This window comes from Notamacropus eugenii, chromosome 1 (assembly GCF_028372415.1).
Source record: "Notamacropus eugenii isolate mMacEug1 chromosome 1, mMacEug1.pri_v2, whole genome shotgun sequence".
In the NCBI taxonomy this organism is placed as follows: Eukaryota; Metazoa; Chordata; class Mammalia; order Diprotodontia; family Macropodidae; genus Notamacropus; species Notamacropus eugenii.
In genome coordinates, this window is record NC_092872.1 from 485543897 (window position 1) to 485567375 (window position 23479).

The following is a 23479-nucleotide window of genomic DNA, read 5'->3' on the forward strand; positions in this document are numbered from 1 at the left end:
TACCTGACTCCAGGTCTGGTACTCTGTCCAAAGCACCCTCTAACTGCCCCCTTTTAGAGGAAGGAGCCACAACAAATGTAGTTCTGGGTAACCTGCTTCAGGGAAACATCACAGGTCTGGAGACATTCTAAGAAAGAACAGCCTAGATGATAAAGGGGAAAAGGCTAAGAAGTAGGCCAGCAGGGTTTGAAGCTTGATTACCATTATTTTAGTTTAGTAGTCTTAATTAGAACATCAATCAGTGAATCATTGAGCACATGTGCTGAATACTGAGGATACAAAGACAAAGTGAACTTAATTCCTGTTGCAAAGGTATCTGAACAACAAATAATTTTCTTCTCTGCTTAAAAAGATTCTTATTATAGATCCCTGAATGAGACCACAAGATTTATATAAGGGATATCTCATAGCAAACAAGGCTTCTCTAATGGAGTCCTATCGAATAAAAAGACTGTAGAAATCAATGATGTTGCTGCCACTGTTGAAAATGTTTCTAGAATTCTAGAATCCATAGTTGGAAGGTGCTTAGAGTGCATCTAGCTAGCTCAATTGTGCCATTTTACAGATGGGAAAACTGTGATCCAGGGAGGGGAAGGGACTTAGATGCCCAAGGACATACAATTGGTTTGTGGCAGAACCACACAATAGCTAGTAAAATCATGGAACCCAAGAAGTAGTATAGACTGGAATAAATAACAATAAATACCTTACATTTAATTCATTCAGTTAATGAACACATTTTCATAGAATACTTGTAATGTGTGAGATACTATATTAGACCCTACATTTGTAATAACAACAACACCAGCCCTTCATATTGGCATAGCATCTTCCATGTTCCAAGCACTCTCTCCTCCAATATCTGATCTAGAACTTAGTTATAGCAAATAAAGTATGAAGGGCTGGGATTATTATCTCTTTTACAGATGGGGAAACTAGTTTAGAGTTGTAAAATGACTAACCCAGGATCCTGTGGCTAGTAAGTGGCAGAATACTATCCTTTTTTCATAATGTCTGGTAACTGATAAGTAAAGGAAATGGGATGTCTGGGAGATGTCTCTAACCTTTGACATTAAAAGTAACACCAGGAAGGATGGTTATGTCTTCTTGCAATATAGATTCCAATTCAACAATATTTTAATGATCAAATTTGACTATACCATTTCTAAGATACTTTCTAGCTCTGCCTTTCTGTGATTCGATGACCTCTAGTGCCTCTGTCATGGGGAGTATCCTAGGCTGTTTAGACTATATCTGGCCCAGTGGCAGTGTTGATGTTCATCCACCTAGCCCCACTCCAGTCTTCTCCCTAGAAACAAGTATGATGAGGATTGGGAGTCTTCTTGAGTGTTTCTGATGTGGGGGATTGCTACTAGACTAGGTCAGTTCCAAGGCTGATTCAGGAACTTAATTACACCAAGATGGACCACTAGGACTTAACCTATTTTCCCAAACTTGCTCCCCACAGACCCATACCTCAAGTCCTGGATGGCTCCTGAAGCTCTTGAATTCGTATTCAGCCCTAAATCAGACATCTGGTCTCTCGGCTGCATCATCCTGGACATGGCCAGTTGTTCTTATATGAATGTGAGTCCCCCAGCAAGCCTTTTCCTCCTCTTATATCTTAAGTTTTCCACTAGAAGGACAAAAGCAGTTGGTGAGTAGAATACTTGCCTTGGGGCTTCACCAAATACCACCTGTCCCATCCCTTCTCATGTTTTAACTGAAGGAGTTGTTGTTATGTTTGTTCTTCGTTTTCGAAGAAGACCATGACATCAGAGAAATGATGACATGACTTGCATTTGACTTTGTTTTGAGTGAGGGAGGGCTGTACAAGGTCACCAGCCTCACTTTCTCCTTCTGAGCCATCTGGATCCAGTGACCAGATATTCATCAGGATGATTGGAGATGGCCCAGGATGCAGTGGAAGACCTTGTCCTTTTCAGGTACTCACTTAGAGGGAGGTAATACCCATTGAGTGAATAGGCCTCTTTAAGAAGCAGTCAGGGAATGGCCCTTTTAATGAGCAAAAGAAAAAAAAATAACTAAATCACCGTGGTAGGGAAAGAGAAACTGTTTCTATTGATAATCACTCTAAGTCAGCCATTAAGAGGAGCTTGGGCAGGGACCTATTGTTGTCTAACCTATTGGGCAAACCCTTGTCCTGTGCGCTTTAAGGACAGAAATATTCATCTCTCCCTTCCCCCCACCCCCAAAAAAAGTCTCCTCCTGTCCCATTTGTCATATGACAGGGTCCTACCCAGGCTCCCCAGATGCCTCCCCCCACCACACCTTTGTATCCCATGTTCATGCCTGTCACCCTTTCATCCTTCACCTGTTTCTGCCTGGCAAGATCTCATCCATCACTCAAGGACCATCTCAAATGCTGCCTCCTCCAACAAACTTTCCTAGAATCCCTCAGCAAGACATACTCATCTCCTGCTCTGGTCTCCTTTGCCACTGTATTCCTATTTCTCTCATAGCATTCATCATAGACTACCTTCTAGTGTGCAGGGTTTCCCCAAAGACTTAGTGAAGTTTTAAGATATTAAGGCTCATGATAATAAAGCATTTAAAGATATTAAGCTTAAAACTCCACTAAGACATTTGGGACATCCTGTATAATATATGTACATGTCATCACACAGAATCTTAGAGTTGGGAGGACCCCAGGGGTCATCTGATACAAACCATACCTGAACAAGAATCTTCCTAACTGTATCCCTGAAGCCATCTAACTTGTGTTTGAATACCTCCACTGAAGGGGAACCTGCTGCTTCTTACTACCAGTCACATCTCCAGTTGTTAGGACATTTCTCCTTGCAGTCTAAACCTGCCTCTTAATAACTTCCACACAATGCTCCTAAGTCTAAGAAGCAAACAAATCTAGAAAAGGATGATTCTTGGCTTGTGAACTTGGGCCACTGGAAAAATGGTGGTGCTCTTATTAGATATGGGAAAATTAGCAAGAGGAATAACTTTAGAGGGAAAGATAACAATTTCACTTTAGGATTTCTTGAGTTTGACTTGTCTGTGGGACGTCCAGTGGAGATGTCTAAGTAGCAGTTGGAGATACAGAACCAGAGCTTCCTAGATGTGTATGTTTAGGAATAATCTGCCTAGAGATGCTAAGGCAGCCCCAACCACTGAGAGCAGAGAGATAAAATTTGAGATTCTAGGACTAAAGGAGACTGAGAAAGATTAGTCAGACAGGAAGGAAGAGAACTATGACAGAACAGTGTCACAGAAACCCAGGGAAAGAGAGTCTCTAGAAGAAGAAGATGTTCAATAGCATCCAGTACTACAGAATTATCAAGAAAGAACCTAAGGAAAGGCCGTTTCATTTACCAATAAAGAGACCATTGTTCACCTTGGCAAGAACGGTGTCAGTCTAGTGATAAAAACAGTAAGGAAGCAGTCTGCAAGGGGTTTTAAGAAGGAAGGAAGAGGTAAGAAAGGGTATGAGTGAAGACAACTTTTTTTTTTTTTTTAGATATTTGGCTATGATGACAGGGCTAAAGAAAGTTGTTGTTTTTTTTTAACAAAATATATAATTTATTTATTTTAATTTATTTTTTTAATTTTTTACCCTGTTACATGTAAAAACAATTTTTATCATTCATTTTTAAAACTGTGAGTTCCAAATTCTCTCCCTGCCCTCCTACTCCTCTCCCTGCATTGAGAAGGCAAAAAATTTGATATAGGCTTTACGTATGTAGTCAAGCAAAACATTTTCATAATAGTCATGTTGTGAAAGAAAACAGACAAAAAAACCTTCAATAAAAGTAAAGAAAGTAAAAAAGTATGCTTGAAACTATATTCAGACACCATCAATTCTTTCTCTGGAGATGGATAGCATTTTTCATCATAAGTCCTTCAGAGTTGTCCTGGGTTGTTGCATTGCTGAGAATAGCTGTCATCCACAGCTGTTCATCTTACAATATTGCTGTACCTTTGTACACAGTACATTTCACTTTGCATCAGCTCATGTAAGAATTTCCAGACTTCTGAGAACATTCTGCTCATTATTTTTTATAGTACAATAGTATTCCATCATAATCCCATACCACAATTTGTTAAGCCATTCCCCAATTGTTAGGCATCCCCTCAGTTTCTAAATCTTTGCCCCTAGAAAAGAGCTACTATAAATATTTTTGGACACATAGGTGCTTTTCCTATTTGTGTTTTATCTCTCTGGGGATACAGACCTAGTAGTGGTATTACTAACTAGGCCACAGGGTATACATGTTTTTATAACTCTTTGGGTATAGTTCCAAACTGTGCTACAGAATGGTTGAATCAGTTCACAACTCCACCAATAATGCATTAATATCTCATTTTTCCCACGTTCCTCCAACATTTGTCATTTACCTTTTTTGTCCCATTAGCCATTCTAATAGGTAGTATCTCAGAATTGTTATATGTATTTCTCCAATCAATAGTGAGCTTATAGTTTTCGTATGGCTATAGATAGCTTTGATTACTTCATCTGAAAACATATCTTTTGATAATTTATCAGCTGGGGAGTGGCTTTTATTTTTATAAATTTGACTGAGTTCTCTATGTGTCAGAGAAACTTGCTTCAAAATTTTTTTCACAGTTGCTATTGCTAACTGTATGTCCTTCCATCCTATTTCCCCCTCTACCCTGTTTATTCTGTTCCCTCTCTCTCCTTTCACCCTGTCCCTCATCAAAAGTGTCTTGCTACTGATTACCCCTCCACCAACAAATTTTTTTTAACCAATAACATGTAAAGATAATTTTTAACATTCAATTTTTTTAAATTTTGAGTTCCAAATTTTCTCCCTTCATATTTTTGCCTGGCAAGATCCCATCCATCATTCAAGGACTATTCCAAATGCTCTCTCTTCCAAAATGTTTTTCTAGAATCCTCCAGCAGAAAGTGCTCCTTTCCCAGCTCTGGACTTCTTTGCTACTCCCTCCCTCCTTCACCTCCCCACTCCTTGAGACTGTAAGCAATTTGATATAGATTATGTATGTGCAATCATGTTAAACATATTTCCATAATAGTCATGCTATGAAAGAAGAAACAGACCAAAAGGGAAGAAACATGAAAAAGTTTAAAAAATGAAAAATGGTATACTTTCATCTGCATTCAGACTCCATCAGTTATTTTTCTGGGTGTGGATAGCATTTTTCATCATGAGTCCTTTGAGATTGTCTTGAATCATTGTATTGCTGAGAATAGCTAAGTAATTCACAGTGGATCATCATACAGTATTGCTCTTGCCGTGTACAATGTTCTCTTGCTTGTGTGCACTTCACTTTGCATCAGTTTGTGTAAGTCTTTCCAGGTTTAAGAAAGGAGCTTTTTTTGTTTGTTTTAAGGATGGAGGAGATCTGAGCAACAGGAATGAAGTCATTGGATATGAAAACTGAAAATTAGGGAAAGAGAGGGGATGAGTGGAGGAGAACAGCTTCTAAGAAGAAAAAGAAGGGGATGGGATCAAGGTCACAAGTGGGAAAGTTGATACTGACAAGGAGAAAAGCCACCTCATCATGTCATCACCATCCCACGTGTCCTCCTCTGAATGTACTCCTGTCTATTTATGTCCTTTTCAAAATATGGTGACAGAAGTGAACACACTAGTGTAGATGAGGTCTGACCAGGGCACAGAGTTAGGGGGATTATCACAGCTACTGAGCTCCTTGAGAGCTGGGACCATGTCTTATCCATCTACCGCCATTCCCTGAGCACAATGGTCACTAACAAGTTTTGTCAAGGGCATGAATAGATCCATTCCCTCTCTACTGTTCTTGGTTCTCTGTTCTAATTCCATGTTCTAAAGTCCATTCTACTCTTATCATTCTTGGCTCTATATTCTAAGATTTGATGTTCTAAGGGTCTTTAATGTTCCATGAGTCTATGAATGAATGAATATCTTTTTCCTTTCCTCAGAAAGCTGAAGCCTTGGCTACACGAGAGGCAATTCGAGAGCATCCTAGAAAGCTACTAAAAGCATTGGAGAAAATTCGGAAGCATGATATAGCCAAAGCTAATGACATTATTGATGTTTTGATAACAATGCTTCATATTAATCCGGAAAACAGAATATCAGCAAAGTGAGATTTGAACTTTTGTCTTAAAATTTCACTCTATTTTTCTTGATGTGAAAGCACTTTGAAAAAATTCATTAAACAGAAGCGCTCTACATAGCTGTGGGGTACCATCATTGTGTGTAATGCAGCTGCCAACAAAGCTGATGTGATCCTATGGGACATTCATAGAGGCATAGTGTCCAGAGACAGGGAAATGTTCATTTCACCATCTTTCTCTTTGCCATTGTGTCCAGTTCTGGATGTCCCATTTTAGGAAAGGCATTGACATACTGGAACCAATCCAGAGAAGGGGGAAGGGGATGCTGAGGGGACTGGAGATGATGCTAGACAAGAATTTGTGACAGGAACTGAGGTTGTCTAACCTGAGGAGGAGAAGATTTTGGTAGAATAGGATAGCTGCCTTCGAGTGTCTGAATGGCTGATAAGTTTAAGGATCAGATTTGTTCTGCTCAGTCGCAGAGAGTAGAACTAGGAACAATGAATGGAAGGTACAGAGGGCCAGTTTTAGAATGGTAAGGAAACATTTGTTAATAATTGTAGCTGTTAAAAAAATAGAAATATAAAAAATTATTGTAGAAATTAGAAATTATAGAAAAAATAAACAGAGCTACCCTGGGAGACAGGAGGTCTGCATGCATGAATGAGATGGCTACTTGTCAGAGATATTGGGGGATAGTTTTCTGCTTAGATCTGGATTTAGTTAGGTGCCTTCTGAATTTCCTTCTGCATCTAAATTCCGTGATTCTATAATTTTAATGTAGAGTTCCAAGTCCTGGTTCAGGGGACAGGAACCCTAAGTTCCATTCCTGACTCCACCATGAACTAGCTATGTGACCTTAGGCAAGTCACTTGAGCTCTCTGGGCCTCAGTTTTCTAATCTTTAAAATGGAGATTATAATACTTACCCTGCTTTCCAGGTCTTGGTGGGGCTCCAATTGGAGACTATGTGTAAAAATGTTTGGTCAACTGTAATCCGTCACATGTAGGCATGTATTGATTGTTAGTTATTCTCATTACTATTTACCCATAGTAGATTCCTGGCTTCATCCTTTGTTCTCTTTTGCTTCCTCAGGGATCTAATGAATTTTCCCTTCGCAAGAGATTGTTTGTTGGCTTCTGGCATACCTATGTCTATAATACAGCAACCATGGCCTACATCTATCACTGAAACACTGTTGCAAGGAGGACTCCCAAGTGTCTTAGGTTACTGGACAAGCAGGGAGCAAAGGGGATAGATGGTGTTAGGGAATGATCGGGAACCATCAGGTGGGCTCCATCAAATCATTTGCAGAAGTGCAAGAAGCAGCATAAGGCTTCCCCCCTGCCTATCCCCAAGCTGTGGTCCATGTCCTTTTCTGCCCCATGCTCTCTAGACACAGAGACCTGGTTCCAAGTCTCATCCATCTCTTTTCCATCCCTACCCCCTCCCCATGTGAAATCTATGGTCTACGAGGAAGCCAATGGAAACAACTGTCTTAGAACTGTTATCTAAAATTTAGTGATAAAATGGGAGCCCTGGGCCCACTTGAATGCCTTAATCCATCTAACATACTAGAACCAATTTAACTCAACAAACATCAAGCACTCATTATGTGCCAAATGCTATACTTGTCTTGAAGGATGCCAATGTAATATAGATGAACTGGCCTAGAGAAACATTCACTGGAGCACATGCAAATAATCTCTTCTTTGTTCTAGTTTACGGTTTGGAAATGTGAGAAGAGCCTGAATCCCACTATTCAAGGCTAAGAGACTTGTACCTTGTGATGACAGAAAGTTCCCTAATTGGTGGCTGAGCAGAAAGTAGGCTCACTCTAATCTTCCATGGCATCACCATGAATGCTGACTGAATTTGGGGCAGGGGAGGAAAGACCCAGCTACCCTAATATGAATACTGGCCTAGTCCTACTCTCAAGGTCTTACAATTGCCTTGGAAGAGTAGGGCATGCGTAAAGAACACAACCCGTAGACAAATAAGCATAGAGAATGGCAGGCTGTGATTGGGAAAAAGGAAAGATTCAAGGTGGTCTAGGACAATCTGAGGAGGGAGAGATTACTTTCAGTTACTGTGGATCAAAGAAGGCTTTGTGGAGGAGTAGACAAATACCTGAGCTAGGCTTTGCAGGAAGAGAAAGATTTCAACAAGTGGAAATGTGGAGGAAATGTGTTCAAGGAATGGAAGATGACATAGAAGAATGCCAAGAAACGGAAGAGAACAGTATGTAATGGGAAAGACTACTGGTCCAGTTTGGCTAGAATCTAGAATACATGAAAGGCAATCCTGTGAAATAAAGCTGAAAAAGTTGTTGGAGGCTTTAAATGCCAGGACCTTGTATTTTATCTTAGAGTCAGGTTGGGAACCTTGGAAATATTTAAGCATGGGAGCTACATGGTCAGACCCTACCTTCAAAAGATTATTTTGGCTTATGGAGGCTTGTTTGGAGAGCAGTAGAGACTGGAGGCAGGGGACTAGTTAGGAGATCATTTCAATAATGCAACAGAAAAGCAATGGGGGCTTGCCCTAGAGTAGTGGCAATATGATTCAAAAAGAAGGGATAGACATAAGATACATTGTGGAGGTCAAAATCAATAAGACCAATTGATTAGATTGGAGGAGTGCAAGAAGCACCACAAAGCTTTCCCCACCCTATCCCTAAGCTGTGGTTCATGTCCTTTTCTGCCCCATGTCCCTACCTCATGGTGGGGGGGCGGGGGGGTGGTGGTGAATGAAAGGGAAGGATCAAATATGATCTTCCAAGTTCTGAGCATAGATGACTAGGAGGAAGATGGCATCATAAAAAAAAAAATAGAAGTTGGGAGGAGGGGTAGGTTTAGAGGGGAAAATGAAAGGTTCGGTTTTGAACATATTGAGTTTGAGATACCTGTTGCACATCCAAGTGGAGATGTTAAGCATTCATTGGTGATGCCAGACTGGAGTTCAGTGCAAAGATTGGATCTGGGAGTGATTTGCATAGAAATATTGGTTGAAGGCATGGAAGTGGGTACTATTCCCTAGAGTGAGGTTATAAAGAGGAAATAGGGACAGAGTGATGTCAGATACTCACAAAATGAGAGGAGGATAAATCAGAGAAGAAGACTAAGAAAGAGGAAATAGACAGGCAGGAGGAAAACCAGGGAGCAAGTGTCACGGAGGTCAACGGAAAAAGGAGTGTCCAAAAATGAGGGGTGGTTAAGAATTCCAAACGTTTCTAAAAAGTCAAGAAGCATGAGGATGAAGCAGACTTAATTAATCTTCTTGTAGAACAACTCTGTGTTGCTGCCTTATTCAAAAGCCATCAGTGGTACATAGTTATTTAGTCTATAATTCAGACTCCAGGGCCCATCACTGAAAACCTTCCATGCACTGATCCCAACCTGTCTTTCCAGCTTTCTCTCCCAGTGCCCCTTTACATGTCTCCTGTACTTTAGCCAGACTGAACTTCTCATTGTCTGTCTCTTCAGTATGTCCTGAACTGTCTTAGCTCCGCATGCTTGCTCATACCGTATTCTCCCCCACATTATCTCCTCTTGCTGAAATCATACCCATCCTCCGAGATCCAGACAAACATCCTCTGTGTATGTGGGGCTGAGTTAGTGAGCCATTGTTCTGTGTTTACCAACATGTATGACTCAGAGAAGAGGCTACCATTCTCTCATCAGATGCTATTTCTACTAAATCATACAGTGTGAAATTGAGTTGACACTAAGCAAGCTGACTAGTCCAGGTCTGATTCACGTTAAGTGTGAGAGCAGCCATACAGGACTTCACATCCGAAATCCTGGACCCCAGTTTAATTTAGTAAGGAATACCTCTAAGTATGTTTGAGACCTTTCCTGGAAATGGCCAAATTGCTGGGCTAGAAGTGCCATTCTCTAATGATCTAGACCAGTGGTTCTCAAATGCTTTTGGTTTTAGGACCCCTTTATACTCTTAAAAATTACTGAGGACCTCAAAGAGCTTTTGTTTATCTAGGTTAGCTCTATCAATATTTACCAAATTATGAATTAAGACTGATAATTTTAAAAAATTACTAATCCATTTTTAAAAAGCAATAATTAACTTATTACACATGAACACAAATAGCATTTTAATGAAAAACAGCTAAATTTTATAAAACCAAAAGAATGAGTGAGAAGAGTGGTGTTGTTTTATATATTTTTGTAAATCTCTTTAATGCCTGGTTTCATAGAAGACAACTGGATTCTCATATCCGATTTTGCATTCGATCTATTGTGATATGTTGTTCTAGTTGAAGTATATGAAGAAATTCAACCTCACACAGATATGTGGTTGGACAAAAGGGAAGAGAATCTTAATAGGTGAATCATCTTAGTATTATTATCAGTTTTTTAATTAAATTATTTTGTTTTCATTGTCCTACAATCACTTCCATATATCTTAGGTTTTTTTCCCCTCCCTCCCCCTCCTTTCACCTTCCCTCCCTACTCCCTCCCTGAGAAGGCTTACAATTTTATATAGGTTCTACATGTACATTCTTATTTAATACATTTTCACCTTAGTCATGTTACATAAAAGAATTAAAATGAATGAGAGAAATCATAAAACAAAACATAATACAAAAGAAAATGGTCTGCTTCATTCTGCAATCCAGTTCCATAGTTCTTTCTCTGGATGTGGAAGGCATTTTGCCTCAAGAGTTCATTGTGAATTTTTTAAGTGCTTGCATTGCAATGAAGTACTAAGTCTACCAGAAAAATTCCTCACACACTGTGGTTGTTGCTGCGTACAAAGTTCTCCTGGTTCTGTTCCTTTCACTCAGCATCAGTCCATATACATCTTTCCAGGTCTCTCTGAAGTCTTCCTGTACATCATTTCTTATAGCACAATAGTATTCTATTACATTCATATACCACAATTTGTTCCAGCCATTCCCTAGTTGATGGGCATCCTCTTAGAGGATTTCCACCACAAAGAGAGCTGCTATAAATATTTTTGTAGTATTATTATTTTTTGCAGGGCAGTTGGGGTTAAGTGACTTGCCCAGGGTCACATAATCTTAGTATTATTATTATAAAAACAGTTTTGATCTTGAAGACTCTCTGAAAGGGTCTTGGAGATGTCCAAGGGCCTGAGAACCATACTGTTGATCTGAAGTATCCTTTCTGCAGGGAGGGCTACAACTTTATGCACATGGGTTGATATTCATCTGTTCTATTCTGAATGAATTCATAGGAAGATGAGCATTGGGAGTGGGTTACTTATAGAAATGTGTTCTATTTGAAGAAACACAATCTTTCCCATAATCTTCATTTCTTCCTCTTTGGACTCCCCTGAGGTGGCCACAAGACCATGTGTTGAATGCTGGAGGATCATGACAAATTTTCTTTAGTGTGTTTTGTTGTTGTGCTATTCCTTCCACATGACACTCAATCTTTTCTCCATGTACCTTTGCATGGGCTGTACTCCAAGCTAGGAACCTACTGTCTCCTTATCTCTGCCTTTAGAATCCCTAATTTCCTTCAGAACTTAACTCAAGCACCTTCTACATGAAGCCTTTCTTGATCAACAACCAACCCCAGCTGTTAGTACCTTCCCACTTTAAAAAAAATTACCTTATAGCTAGCTTGTGCATATTTTGAATATATTTTTATATTTACATCAGTGATTCTTTTTAAAAAATATTTAATTATTTGTTTTCAGTTTTCAACAATCACTTCCATAAGTTTTAAATTTTCTCCCCCTCCCTTCCCAAGATGGCATGCAATCTTATATAGGTTCTACACATACATTCTTATTAAACACATTTTCACATTAGTCATGTTGCATAGAAGAAATAAAATGAATGGGAGAAACCATGAGAAAAACCAAAACAAAACACAAAAGAAAATAGTCTGCTTTATTCTGTGTTTTGATTCCATAGTTCTTTCTCTGGATGTGGATGGCATTTTGCCTCAAGTCCTTTGGGAATGTTTTAGGTCCTTGCATTGCTGTGAAGGTCTAAGTCTATCAGAGACAGTCCTACACTGTGGCTGTTACTGTGTATAATGTTCTCCTGGTTCTGCTCATTTCACTCAGCATCAGTTCATGTAAGTCTTTCCAAGTTTTTCTGAAGTCTGTCTGTTCGTTATTTCTTATAGCAGAATAGTATTCCATTACTTTCATATACCACAACTTGTTCAACCATTCCCCAATTGTACATCAGGGATTCTTAAGCTTTTTTTTATGTCATGGACTTTCTGGCAGTCTGGTCAAAACCATGGACCCTTTCTTAGAATAATATTTTTAAATGCATATATAGGAAACCAATCCTATTGAAATAGTTATCAGAATATTTTTAAAACAAGTTCATAAACCCCATGTTAGGAGTGGCTGAATTCTATATTTTCACTTTTGAATTACTGCAGTCTCTTTGAGGATAGGAATTGTTTCAGTTTTGTCACCATTCTTGTCACATGATATATTCTTGTTGATTGACTCTGCTTCTGCCCAGCAATACTGGCTAATACCTGTAGTACTGCCTTATAAGTTTATGGAATATTGGAGTTGGAAGAGGTCTTAGAACATAGAATGTCAGAGGTAAGAGGGATCTTAGAACCTCAGCTGGGAGGGACCTTAGAATAAAGTATATCAGAATTAGAAAGGACCTTGAAGATTATTTAGTCCAATCCTCTCATTTTACAGGTCAATATACTTATTTTACAGATGGGAAAACTGAGGCGCAGAGAGGGAAAATTACTTGCCTAAATTTACAATAGGCAGTTAAGATCACACCTGGATCTAAAATCACTTGGTTCCTATGTCAAATCTTTTTTCTTCTGTATGTCATTGTTTCATTAGAGAGGAAAACAAGACAAAACAAAACAAAACAAAAAACCTGGAAGAGATCCTTGGCCCATTACAGTAGATCTTTGCCAAAAGAGTGATTTGATTTGAAAGAGTCTTTGCTTTCACTAAAGCTCACCTTGTTGGGGAATCATGAACAAGAGTTTGCATCATTTTGTTTTGTGCAGAGGTCATGAATTGCTTCTTGGACAGACCTGAGGTACAGATCAAGGCTTTAGAACAGCTTTTGGCTTTAGTTGACCAGGATGAAGGTAAGGGCCCTTCCTTTTTCCATAACCCTTCATCCTTTCCCCAACTCTGCTCAGCAAAGATCAGATAATGTGATTAGAAGATTATTAAACAGAATGAATATGTATAATATGCTAGGTTCCACCAAGGGTATGTTGAAATCAGCTTTTCTACTGACCCAGGAGAGCCTATTGGTAAATTTTCAGTGTTGAGTATTCACACTTCAGAAATTGGTAAACCAATAAATCAGAGCTTAATTTATTGTTTTGGTAATTATCTAGATTTTATAAAGTGATCTAGACTTTATAAGGCAATGAAGAAAATTTTAATAATGCAGATTAAATTTAAAAGAGTATTCCAAGGGCAGTTAGGTGGCAGAGTGGATAGAGCACCAGCCCTGGAGTCAGGAGAATTTGAGTTCAAAGGTAGCCTCAGACACTTATCAGCTGTGTGAGCCAGGGCAAGTCACTTAACCCCAAATGCCTCCAAAATAAAAAAAAAAAAAATCAAATCTAGAGAAGTGCATCCTGGGTACATTTTTTTTTTTTTGGTGGAGAGCCAGTTGTTAAAATTTACCCGCACATCATAGGCTCAACACCTTGTTCCCTCCAGGCCAGAATCATGGATTTGATGGGAGCATCTGATGGGGAAGAATGAGTTGGTGTAGACCAGTACTATCACAGGTTAGGGACATTCCCAAACATCACCTTTCCTCCTGGCCTTAATTACCCACTATGGATCTGTCCTCCGGGAATATGCCTGCTAATTTTTTTAACCTTTCCTGTCTCTTGGGGGAAAAGTCCCATAAGTTAATTCCCATTGTGTAAAACAGAATGAACTTTTATGTGTTTGGATTATTTCCTCTTTCATGTTTCAGTGGGATGTATGGAGGGGTGGGGGTATGAAGGGATTAGAGAAGATCAGTGAGGAGATATTGGTCCTATTTCCCTTTGCCCAAAACCATCAATACATTGAACATATCTGGCCATCTAGACAACATTTGGACCAATCTCATGGGTAATATGACCACAATGCAAGTTTCCTATGTAAGAACTTCCTGGAGTCTTCCTGGAGTCAACTCTTTAAGTATTGGCATAATTTCCATAGATCTTCAGGTTTTTACTTAGGAATCAGGTGACCACCCATCATCAGGTTCTTAGGCTGCCGTCAGGCTCCCTTCTCACCTGGCATCCCCTAGACTATTTTCAGAGCTGAGCTGTGGTTTGAGCAGAACCTGGGAATAGGAGAACCCCTTCTCCCAGTAGGAAACTGGGGGAGATGGAAGACTGTTTTTCAAAATCAGCCTTTTAAAAAGTTGACTCCAGATCCCTCTTCTTTAACTGTCCTAGCTTCTGAATGGGTTAGCCATGGCCCAGCCACTAGAGGAGTGAAGACTTTGTTTAAGCTCCAGAAAATTGTTTATATTGTTAACCTGAAAACTTGGTTAAGGAAAAGGCAACAGGCTAAATGCATACATTTTATGATTTAATTAATTAATTGATCAATTCCCTATTAAAGAAAACGGTAACATAATGCATTATGGAGCCAGAAAAATGTTCTGGCTACTGATAAAAAGAATTGGGCAGCCTTAAATCTGTTTTAGGACAAAGAAGTGTTCTGTGTCCTTCAGATTTATGGTCTCCATAAGTGATTAACGAGACCATTAGAAAGGAATTTCTTAATTGCTAAGGTTGTAAATACAATAAGATAAAATTTGACAAAGTTTCAAATAGAAATTATGACCTAAGATGTCTGTATTTTCTTTACCATTAACATGCCATAATATAGTATATGTCTACAAATATTAAGATATGGAAAACGTCCCATTATTCAAGATAGTGTCTTAGGTTAAAGGTCTCTTAAGGAATGTTAAGTCAGCCCTGGCTGGCTTTTGTTGACATAGGAAGAGGCATTCTCTGAGTTTGCTTCAGAGAGAACAAAGAGATTATTCCAAAATTTTATATTAAATATTATCAATATCTAGCTTCAATCACCACTCCCAGGCATTCTTCCAGTTCTGGAGTGCATCCCTGGTCCTGTGTGCAGTTCTCCTTACAGTACTTCCCCAACTTCCATCCCTTCCAAAGGCTCAGAGACTTGGTCAGCCTTCATTCCCTCCCCTCTCTCCTTGCCCAGATCTGCCATGGATTTTGAATATGGTAGAATCCGTGTCAGCCATAATTCTGAGTCACCAAAATAACTTCCAGATCCAGATGTGTGCTTGCAAGTTGCTGTCCAAAATTCTGAACCAAGGTATGATGTCCATCAAGAGCTATTTTCTCTTCCCTCTCCCTTCAGCCCTTTACCCTGGTTTATTGGTATTAGCTGCCCTCTGACTGGTTGCCCCAAGAAACTGAACCTGGATGGATGGCACAGGAGGGGTGTAAAGGCAGCCAGAGTTGGGGCAACAAAGGGACTCAGCTGTTTAGGTCCGCTGACTCCTCTAAACCTATCTACTTCTTGTTTTCTGGCCAGCAACACACTGGCTAGAGTCCTGGGACTGCAGTAACAAAGACCCAGATTCAAGTCCAGTCTCAGAAACTTACTAGCTCTCTGACTCCAGACAAGTCACTTAACCCTGGTTTTTCCAACTGCAAACTGGGGAAAATAATAACACTTGGCTCCCAGGGTTGGTGTGAGGTTCAAATGAAATAATATCTGTAAAGCACAGTGCCCACCACATAGTTGGCACTTAATAAAATCTTTGCTACCTCCTGTGGAGCTCAGTCCCGGAAGAAGGTATTTATGGGTTCTAGCCAAAGGTCATGCCCCTGTGTGGTACTGTCCCTTGGAGGTTTTGAGCCCTGCCTATTAGACAGGTAACATCATAAAATCAATATCTATTAAGCATCTACTGTGTTGGTTGCTGGGGATACAAAGTAAAAAAATGAAACCATTTCTGCTTTCGAGGAGATTACATTCCATTGGGGAATACCCACATCCCTGAACAGTGGAGACATATTATATTAAAAATAAATGCATTTATAGCACATGAAAACCAAAAGTGTACCTCCCCATGAATGTGGTGTGGGTAGATGCCTATTTTGCATACCTCTAGTTCTGGCACTTGACCTTGCTGGCCCTCATTGTGCCTTTGCATGCTTGTGTGGATCCAGACCTTGATTACTGACCCAAAGCAGTCTGGACCCTGGTACCTACACACTCCTCTGGCCTCCACTTTGGCTTCCCAACCTGACTACTCACATTATACCAAGACTGCTCCCATCTATGGCCCAGAATGACAGTGTCAAGAGGATCTAATGTATGCACCTATTAAAGGCAGGAAAGAGAGTTGAATGAACATTACTTCTTCCAGGAAGAAAGATGCATCAGGGCAGGTGGAGAGAGGCAGACAGGATCTAAAGGAAAAAGCCCAGGGCTCTAGTTCAGGAGACCTAAGTTCTGCTCCTGACTCTGTAGCTCTATCACTGAATAACATTGGGCAAGTCATTTCCTGCCCTAGGCCTCAGTTTTCTCATATGTAAAATAGAGCTAATGATCCCTACTTGGCCTACCCCAGATGATTGTTGGGAGGATATAATGTGGTAGGAGATTTTAATGTGAAGATAAAATTACTCTACAAATGTATCATTATTGTATTAAGTAATTAAAATGCTTCTTTCCATTTGCTCCGGGCAGCCCTTTTATATCACCCAGATAATGTGCCAAGTGAAAAATATATTGTCGATGCCCTGCTTTCCACCTTGCGAAATTACCCCACAGAGGAAGAGTTGCTCTCCATGGTCTGCCAAATGCTGATGATTGTCTCGTCCAATGGTAGGACTTTTTCTCCATCCTTGTCTCCACTTCCTTCTGTCTCTTTCCACAGAACCAAACTCTAGGAAAATATGCCATAGTCAAATTTTACTTTTGTTTCAATAGGTGTGTTTCATATAGCGTCCTGGGGCTGAGGTTCCTGAGGCCTTTGGCAGGGGAGCAAGTATGGTACAGCAGTGTGGTGGTGTGGAAAGTACTCTGGATTTGGAGTCAGAGGCTTTGAGGTGGAATCTCAGCCATGTCATTTCATCCGTGTTTCCTAGATCACTTCACTGAAACACTCAGTTTCTTCTCTTTAAATTAAAGATGGTAGACTAGGTGATCTCTGAAGCATTTTCCAGGAGCCTGAGGACAAATTGGGCTCCTATGGTCTTGTGCTAGTTACTGTGGGGGAGCAGACAAAACACCCGACTTAGTCTCTAATCTCAAGCAGTTTTGGCTGAAGCTGAAAAACACCTTCTATGTCTGTCCTTTTCAGAAGCTTCATTGGAGCACCTCCAGAAACTTTGTACATTTACTGACATCAATGAGTGTCTGAATAATTTCCCTCATAACAAGAAGATCTGCTTATCTTGTTTGGGCCTCCTCTGGAGCATCACAGTGAATGGTGAGTAGGACCATCAAGTTCTGGACTTGATCTACTAGGCTTTCCCTTCCCCAAGATATCTCTTCCTTTGAAAGCCAGGGCTAATTGAGAAGCTTCAAAGGTCTTTCACTTTTTGGTCCCTGGGCACATCAAGGTAAACCAAGTTGTGTAACATGTCTTCTTCATCCATTTTTCCATTCCATCTAGGACCAGATTACTAATACTCATTTACTCATTCCCACAATGCTATGAGATGTGAAATGTGTATCTGGTAACGAGGAATGGCTGCACTAAGCCTTCAAATGCTATGGAAATATGAGTTATTCCCAGTCGTATTTATCCCCATTGTTTTCTACCTATGGCCCATAATAATCAATGGATTGAATTTCTTAAGGTACCTAGGCAGACTTAAGGGGGCAGTCTGTGACTCAGGAAACAGAATGAAACTGATGAGTCCCCAGGAAGATTAAACTCTGTGACTCTGGTCACATTCATGTCATGTGTGGGCTGACCCAGATGTTTGGGTCTTTGTTGTGTATCCATGACCTTGGTTTCTCTTTGGCTAGCTTTTGACATGAAGAATAGTAGTTATGGTGAAAGAAGAAGAAAATGTACGTCTATGTGCTTGTTATATTAGAGCTAAGGCACAGAAACCTCACCTACCAAAATGAGGGCAATGGGGCATTGGGGACAGATGGTCCCTACCTACTTCATATAAAAATCAAATGAGGTAAAGCACAATATGTGGAATACACTTTCAAAACTGTACACTTTTGAATAAATTGGTGTGACTAGCAAGGGAAGTAACTTCACATTTCCATCGCAAATAGCCTTCTTTACATGAATGACATTTCAGTTTAAGCTGGTGGATCAAGTATTCATTAAGTAATCACCATAAGCAAAGCCTTATGCTGGTTTTGAGAAGTAGTATGGTATAGTGTGTGTGTGGGGGGCAGCTAGGAGGCACAGTGAATACAGTGTGGAATCTGGAACCAGGAATATCTGGCCTCAGACTCTAGCTGTGTGACCTTGGGCAAGTCACTTAACCCTCTTCACCTCAGCTTCCTCATCGTAAAATGAGCTGGAGAAGGAAATGGCAAACCACTCCAGCGTCTTTGTCAAGAAAAATCCAAATTAAAGCACAAAGAGGCAGACATGACACAACAACACGCTGACAGCAACAACAGTATAGTGGAAAGAGTATTGAGCTTAGAGAAGTCCGGTCCCTAAAACTAGTCACATGACTATCGATCAGTCTCATGATGGCTCACATCCTCAGTATCTTTATCTGTAAAATGGGGATTTGTTGTTCAGTCATGAACATGGGGAGAATATATCTACATGACCGATCTTACAGAACTGTCATGAAGACCAAATGTATTGATACAAATGAGGTGCTTTGCAAAGCTCAAATGCTATATAAACACCATGTGTTCTTTTAATGCCCTTTAGTATTTTTCTGTATTTGCACTGAGCTAATCAGCCCATCAGAAGACAGGCCTGCCTTTCTGCAGATAACTCTCATGCACATGAAACATGGCTGGGGATGGGGAGGCAGTATAAATGGAAACCTGACTGAATGCTACAGTTTGGAGGACAGGGAAAGGAAATCACAAACTCTCCACATTTCTATAAGTCTTCTGCCTTAAGTGACTGTTCCTAGGCCATAAAGCCACATACTTACCTTGACCTCCCATCTGTTTAGCTGTACTGCCAAACAAGATACCCCTAAAGGAGGCTGTGCAACTCATCTTGAAGATCTTGGATACCTACCTTAGTGATGGAGACAGAGCAGAATCTGCCTGCTCTGCACTGTGGGTGCTGTCCTTGCAAGGTGAGGGTTCATGCAGGCAGCTGTGGCATGAGCCAGGGAAAGCTGGGTTTGGTCCATGCTCAGCCCATGACCACTCTGCGTATGTGGGTTCTATGACAGGCTGCATAGAGGGACGTGAATTTGAGCATGTGACCCTTCTGTTGCTGAAATGTATCCAGGTGCATATGCAAAGACCTGTCTTGGTGAATAATGCCTACCTGGGGCTAGCCAGCCTGGCAAGGACTTCAGGTGAGAGACTGGGTGGGTGGGTGAAGACAGGCACTAGGGGCCTGCTGAGCTAGGACAGGCTATGCTTTCTAGAGTTCTTTCCCAACTTGAGCAATGAAGTGATGGGACTAGATGATGTTGAAAATTTTTTTCCATTTCTAAATTCTATGACTTTCCCTTTTGAGTAGTTAAGAGATTTCATGTCCAACTTACCAGGAAGTAAAAGCAAGGGATCTCTACCCTTGGGTCACTCTCCCAGATCCATGAGGACTTGATGGTCACAATGAGAAGTAACAGCCCCACAATGCTGTCACTGCCCAATGTGAACTGCTATCAAGGGCAGCCTTTGGCTGTGACCACCTATGTCATGATATTATTTCAGTTGCCATGAGGAGCACCTCTGCTTAACTTGTAGGCCTATTCCTTTCATTATGGGAAGGGAAAGAGGTGAAAGTGTGAGAGAATAAAGCTTTTGTTTTCACAATGATGGGTCGGACTTGAAATGTAAATCCAATAAATATTATTGACTAGCTATATGACCTAGTAAAAATTACTTCCTTTCTGGGCCTATTTCTAAGACAAAGGAATTAGATTAGATGTTCTCCAATGTTCCTTCTATTTCTAATGTTCTTATTCTAGATAACAGTGGTTTATATTCATGCTCAGTAGTGAATGACTACTATGATTAATATGGGAAGTAACTTGACTTCATTTCCTAAGTTTAGGTAATGTGGATTAGGGCAGAAATCAGGAGATGCCCGAAAGACGGGGTACTGAATGGCAAAATCACTGAGCTGAGAGTTGAAATGCCCGAGTTTTAATTCTAGCTTTTCTACTTGAGTCAAATTTTCTTTGGGCAAATCCTTTCCACTCTCTGGGTCTAATTTCCTCACCGGTCAAATGAGGGGGTGGGATTTTATTTCCAAGATTCCTATTCAGTCCTGAGATTCTTTAAAATCCTGGATGTCAAAAGAGAAGTGTCCTCAGGGTGAGGAAATAGCCCAGGGAGGGAGACTATTACTGAAGGCAATTCTTACCACTTTGCCATGAGGTGACCATGTGGTCACACCCTCATGGAATGAGTCATGTATGTCTTCAGGATATTCCCATCCCTTTCTTCAGAGCTGGCAACCTTTCGGATTGTGGTAACTGATGAGGACAGTCCTGGAATATCCTTGATCAAGGAAACTTACCAGGCACACAAGGATGACCCAGAGGTGGTAGAGAATATGTGCATGCTCCTATCAGAGCTTGTTTTATACGGTGAGTTCTTGGCCTTCTTGCTCCCTTTTCCCCCAACAACAAAGAAGCAGAAGAGAAATGCCCCCATTCTCCTAATGAGCAGGTGGAGCATCGAATGATGAAATGCATTCCTGCAGCATCATCAGACCAGATAGCCAGCAGATGGCAGTGTTCCACTCAGTTTCTCACCTAAGAAGAGGAGCACCAGACCTTGGACCACAGCAAGTCTCCAGTTTCTCCTCTCTCTATTTTACCTTGAACGAAGTCTACTAAGTTCTTTTTTGGAACAGCTCTTGTTCAAAAATCTTCAATAGCTCTCCCCCGCCTACAGAATGAGGCTAAACTCCTTAGTATTCAGGGCTGCCACATGGTTTTAACTTATTTTGCCACTGTCATCTCACACCACTCTACATAATTGGTCTATTTAATTCTAAAACGTTTCCCATTTCCTTGCTTCCATACTCTTACTAAGGCTGTTCCCTATAATCTGATCCTTCCATCACCATCGACTGAAATTCTACCTTTTAGTCTACATAGGGTTTTCCTGAACTTTGTAGACCTCCCTCTTCCAAAGTCATAGCTTTTACACACTTTCATACTCATATTGCCTGCATTGTTCTGGCGTGAGGTTGCCAAGCTTTTTTCAAGGCTGCTCATCCACCATTGGTGTCCACCTTTACCCAACTCTCACCTGTGGCTCCAAGAAGCTGTAGCATGCAAAGTAACTACATCCAGGTAAATCCATCTCAGCAGATGGGGCAAAACCAGGTTGAAGCTAACTAATAGGCCTCAAACCTTCTGATGAGTTGGGTAATGTCTACCTTGGGGTGCGAAACCTGCAGCCTTGAGGCCATGTGTAGCCCTCTAGGTCCTCAAGTGTGGCCCCTTGATTGAATCTAAACTTCACAGAACAAAGTTTGCATTCAAAGGGTTCAACTTGAGGACTAGAAGGCTACATGTCGCCTTGAGGCCACAGGTTCCCAACCCCTGGACTCTATATCTCAAGCATGTGAAGACCTATTCCTCCTCCCAACCCCTGCAGAAAGGGCAGAGAATAATTTGTTCCAATGGCCATGAAGGGGGCTGAAGCAGGCGCCATGGATCACTTAGAATTTGGTCAGACACTGAAGATGCCAAGGTCATTCACTGCATCCAGGACCATCACAGGTGTTTTGACTTTTGTCCTACCACTGGACTTGCATGACTGGAAGAGTGAGGCTGGCAACTTTGTGCAGCTCTGCCTCACTTACATCTAACTCATGCACAAGTCAAAATATCACTCTGTGATGTTACTGGTCTTCTTCAAAAACAATGGACAAACAACTAGGCTGGGACCACTGACAAAGCACCCTGAATGCAACTTGCTCAGTTGTAAAGTTGAAAAATGGCATACTAGCTCTCTCCCAACTCAACACACCTACTGGCAGTCCTTGGCAAAGGCAGTCCCTCATGCCCAGAACATGCTCTACTCCCACGTCCACCCTAGAATCTTTAGCTTCCTTTGGGATTGAGTTTAGGTGCTACCAATCTTTTATGGAAAACCTTTCCTGATCCCTCCCGCAGTTGCTGCTTTCCCTAAAATGAGAGGTTGAATCAAATAATCCCCGAGATTCCTCACACTTTTAACAAACTGTGAATATGAGTTTACAATACGATGAACTCAGGAATTTTGGGGGTGAATTTTCCCTCTTTTTCCTTCCTTTGTCCAACAGATGAGATTATGCCAGAGTTATTCTCTAATAATATAGATAAAATGCTGCTGGAAATCCAAGCAAGGTTTACATCAAGTGAGGTGAGTAGGTCAGGGTATATCCTCATATAAACAATTTGGATGCATTAGTCTTTTGAGGTTCTGATATATTCTGGTTATGAAGTTTGGAGGTTGAATCTACTCACCTGTCACATAGATTTTAGGCTCCTGTCTGTAATCATCTTCTGGCTATTTTCCTTGGCTCCCCAACACCAGGTTTGTGTGGTTACTGACTAAAAGTTACACGTGAATTTCAGTTAACTTGTTAAAAAAGGTTCCCATTCAATACTATTTTCATGCAATACAAAAGATCTATTTATTCACTGCCCAGACCTTTGATCTCTTCAGCATAGAGAACTCTTTAGTGTGGTATGTCTTCCAGGCTCTGGAGCTAGTCCTTTTTGCACTATGTCATGCTACCTCTCATAATATCTACAACAACCAACTGCTTTCCTACAAATCTCCCCAAGCTTTGTGTCCTTGCATGGAAAAGTCAAATTTTGTTTTCTACTTCTAGGAGCTCATAAAACTTGCGACCAAGGCAATTAAGAAAATGAATGAGTCACTTTCTAAAGTAAAGTCAGACAAGACTCCTGAATGAAGAAATGCAAAAGGCCATCAAAGAAAATATTTTGTTGTATCATATTTGTGCCATCTTGTGGATGGGAAAAAAGTAAGAGCCTGATCTTTTATCAGCATATGTTCAGCCAGTTAAAGTACTGCTTTTCCTTAATTGTAAAGATTTTTGGAAGAACTCTTAGCCCTAAAAGCAATGTCTGGTTAGAGTTCAGATATATAATAAAGGGGAATAATTAATTTCACCTATCTTTAGTGTGTATAAATTGATAATTTTGATTCTGCTTTGGATTCAGAGCTCAAAGGAAATTCTGGTCAGTGTTCTCACCAAAGCACTGGCTAACCCTGTACAACTGAGTGTTGTGTAAGCCTTTGATCAACTTCCATGAAGAG

General features: G+C 40.5%; 1 protein-coding gene across 6 annotated transcripts in view; it reads left to right on the forward strand.

Annotated features, from left to right (window-relative positions):
- Nucleotides 1-23331, forward strand: part of STKLD1 (serine/threonine kinase like domain containing 1) — a 47369-nt gene extending 24038 nt beyond the window's left edge. For 4 of the 6 annotated variants that reach the window (XM_072632835.1, XM_072632839.1, XM_072632838.1 and 1 more), the window contains 12 exons: nt 1469-1587; nt 5921-6084; nt 7154-7284; nt 13054-13137; nt 15251-15367; nt 16754-16891; nt 17370-17498; nt 19183-19311; nt 19411-19539; nt 20641-20781; nt 22473-22552; nt 23028-23331. In XM_072632835.1, coding sequence (XP_072488936.1) covers nt 1469-1587; nt 5921-6084; nt 7154-7284; nt 13054-13137; nt 15251-15367; nt 16754-16891; nt 17370-17498; nt 19183-19311; nt 19411-19539; nt 20641-20781; nt 22473-22552; nt 23028-23111 — 1445 coding nt within the window. In that variant the 3' untranslated portion in view covers nt 23112-23331. Of the gene's footprint in view, nt 1-1468; nt 1588-5920; nt 6085-7153; nt 7285-13053; nt 13138-15250; nt 15368-16753; nt 16892-17369; nt 17499-19182; nt 19312-19410; nt 19540-20640; nt 20782-20863; nt 20982-22472; nt 22554-23027 lie in introns of those variants that run through there. The other 2 variants (XM_072632836.1, XM_072632840.1) reach the window with 2 other exon arrangements.
- Nucleotides 23332-23479: the final 148 nt, after the last annotated feature.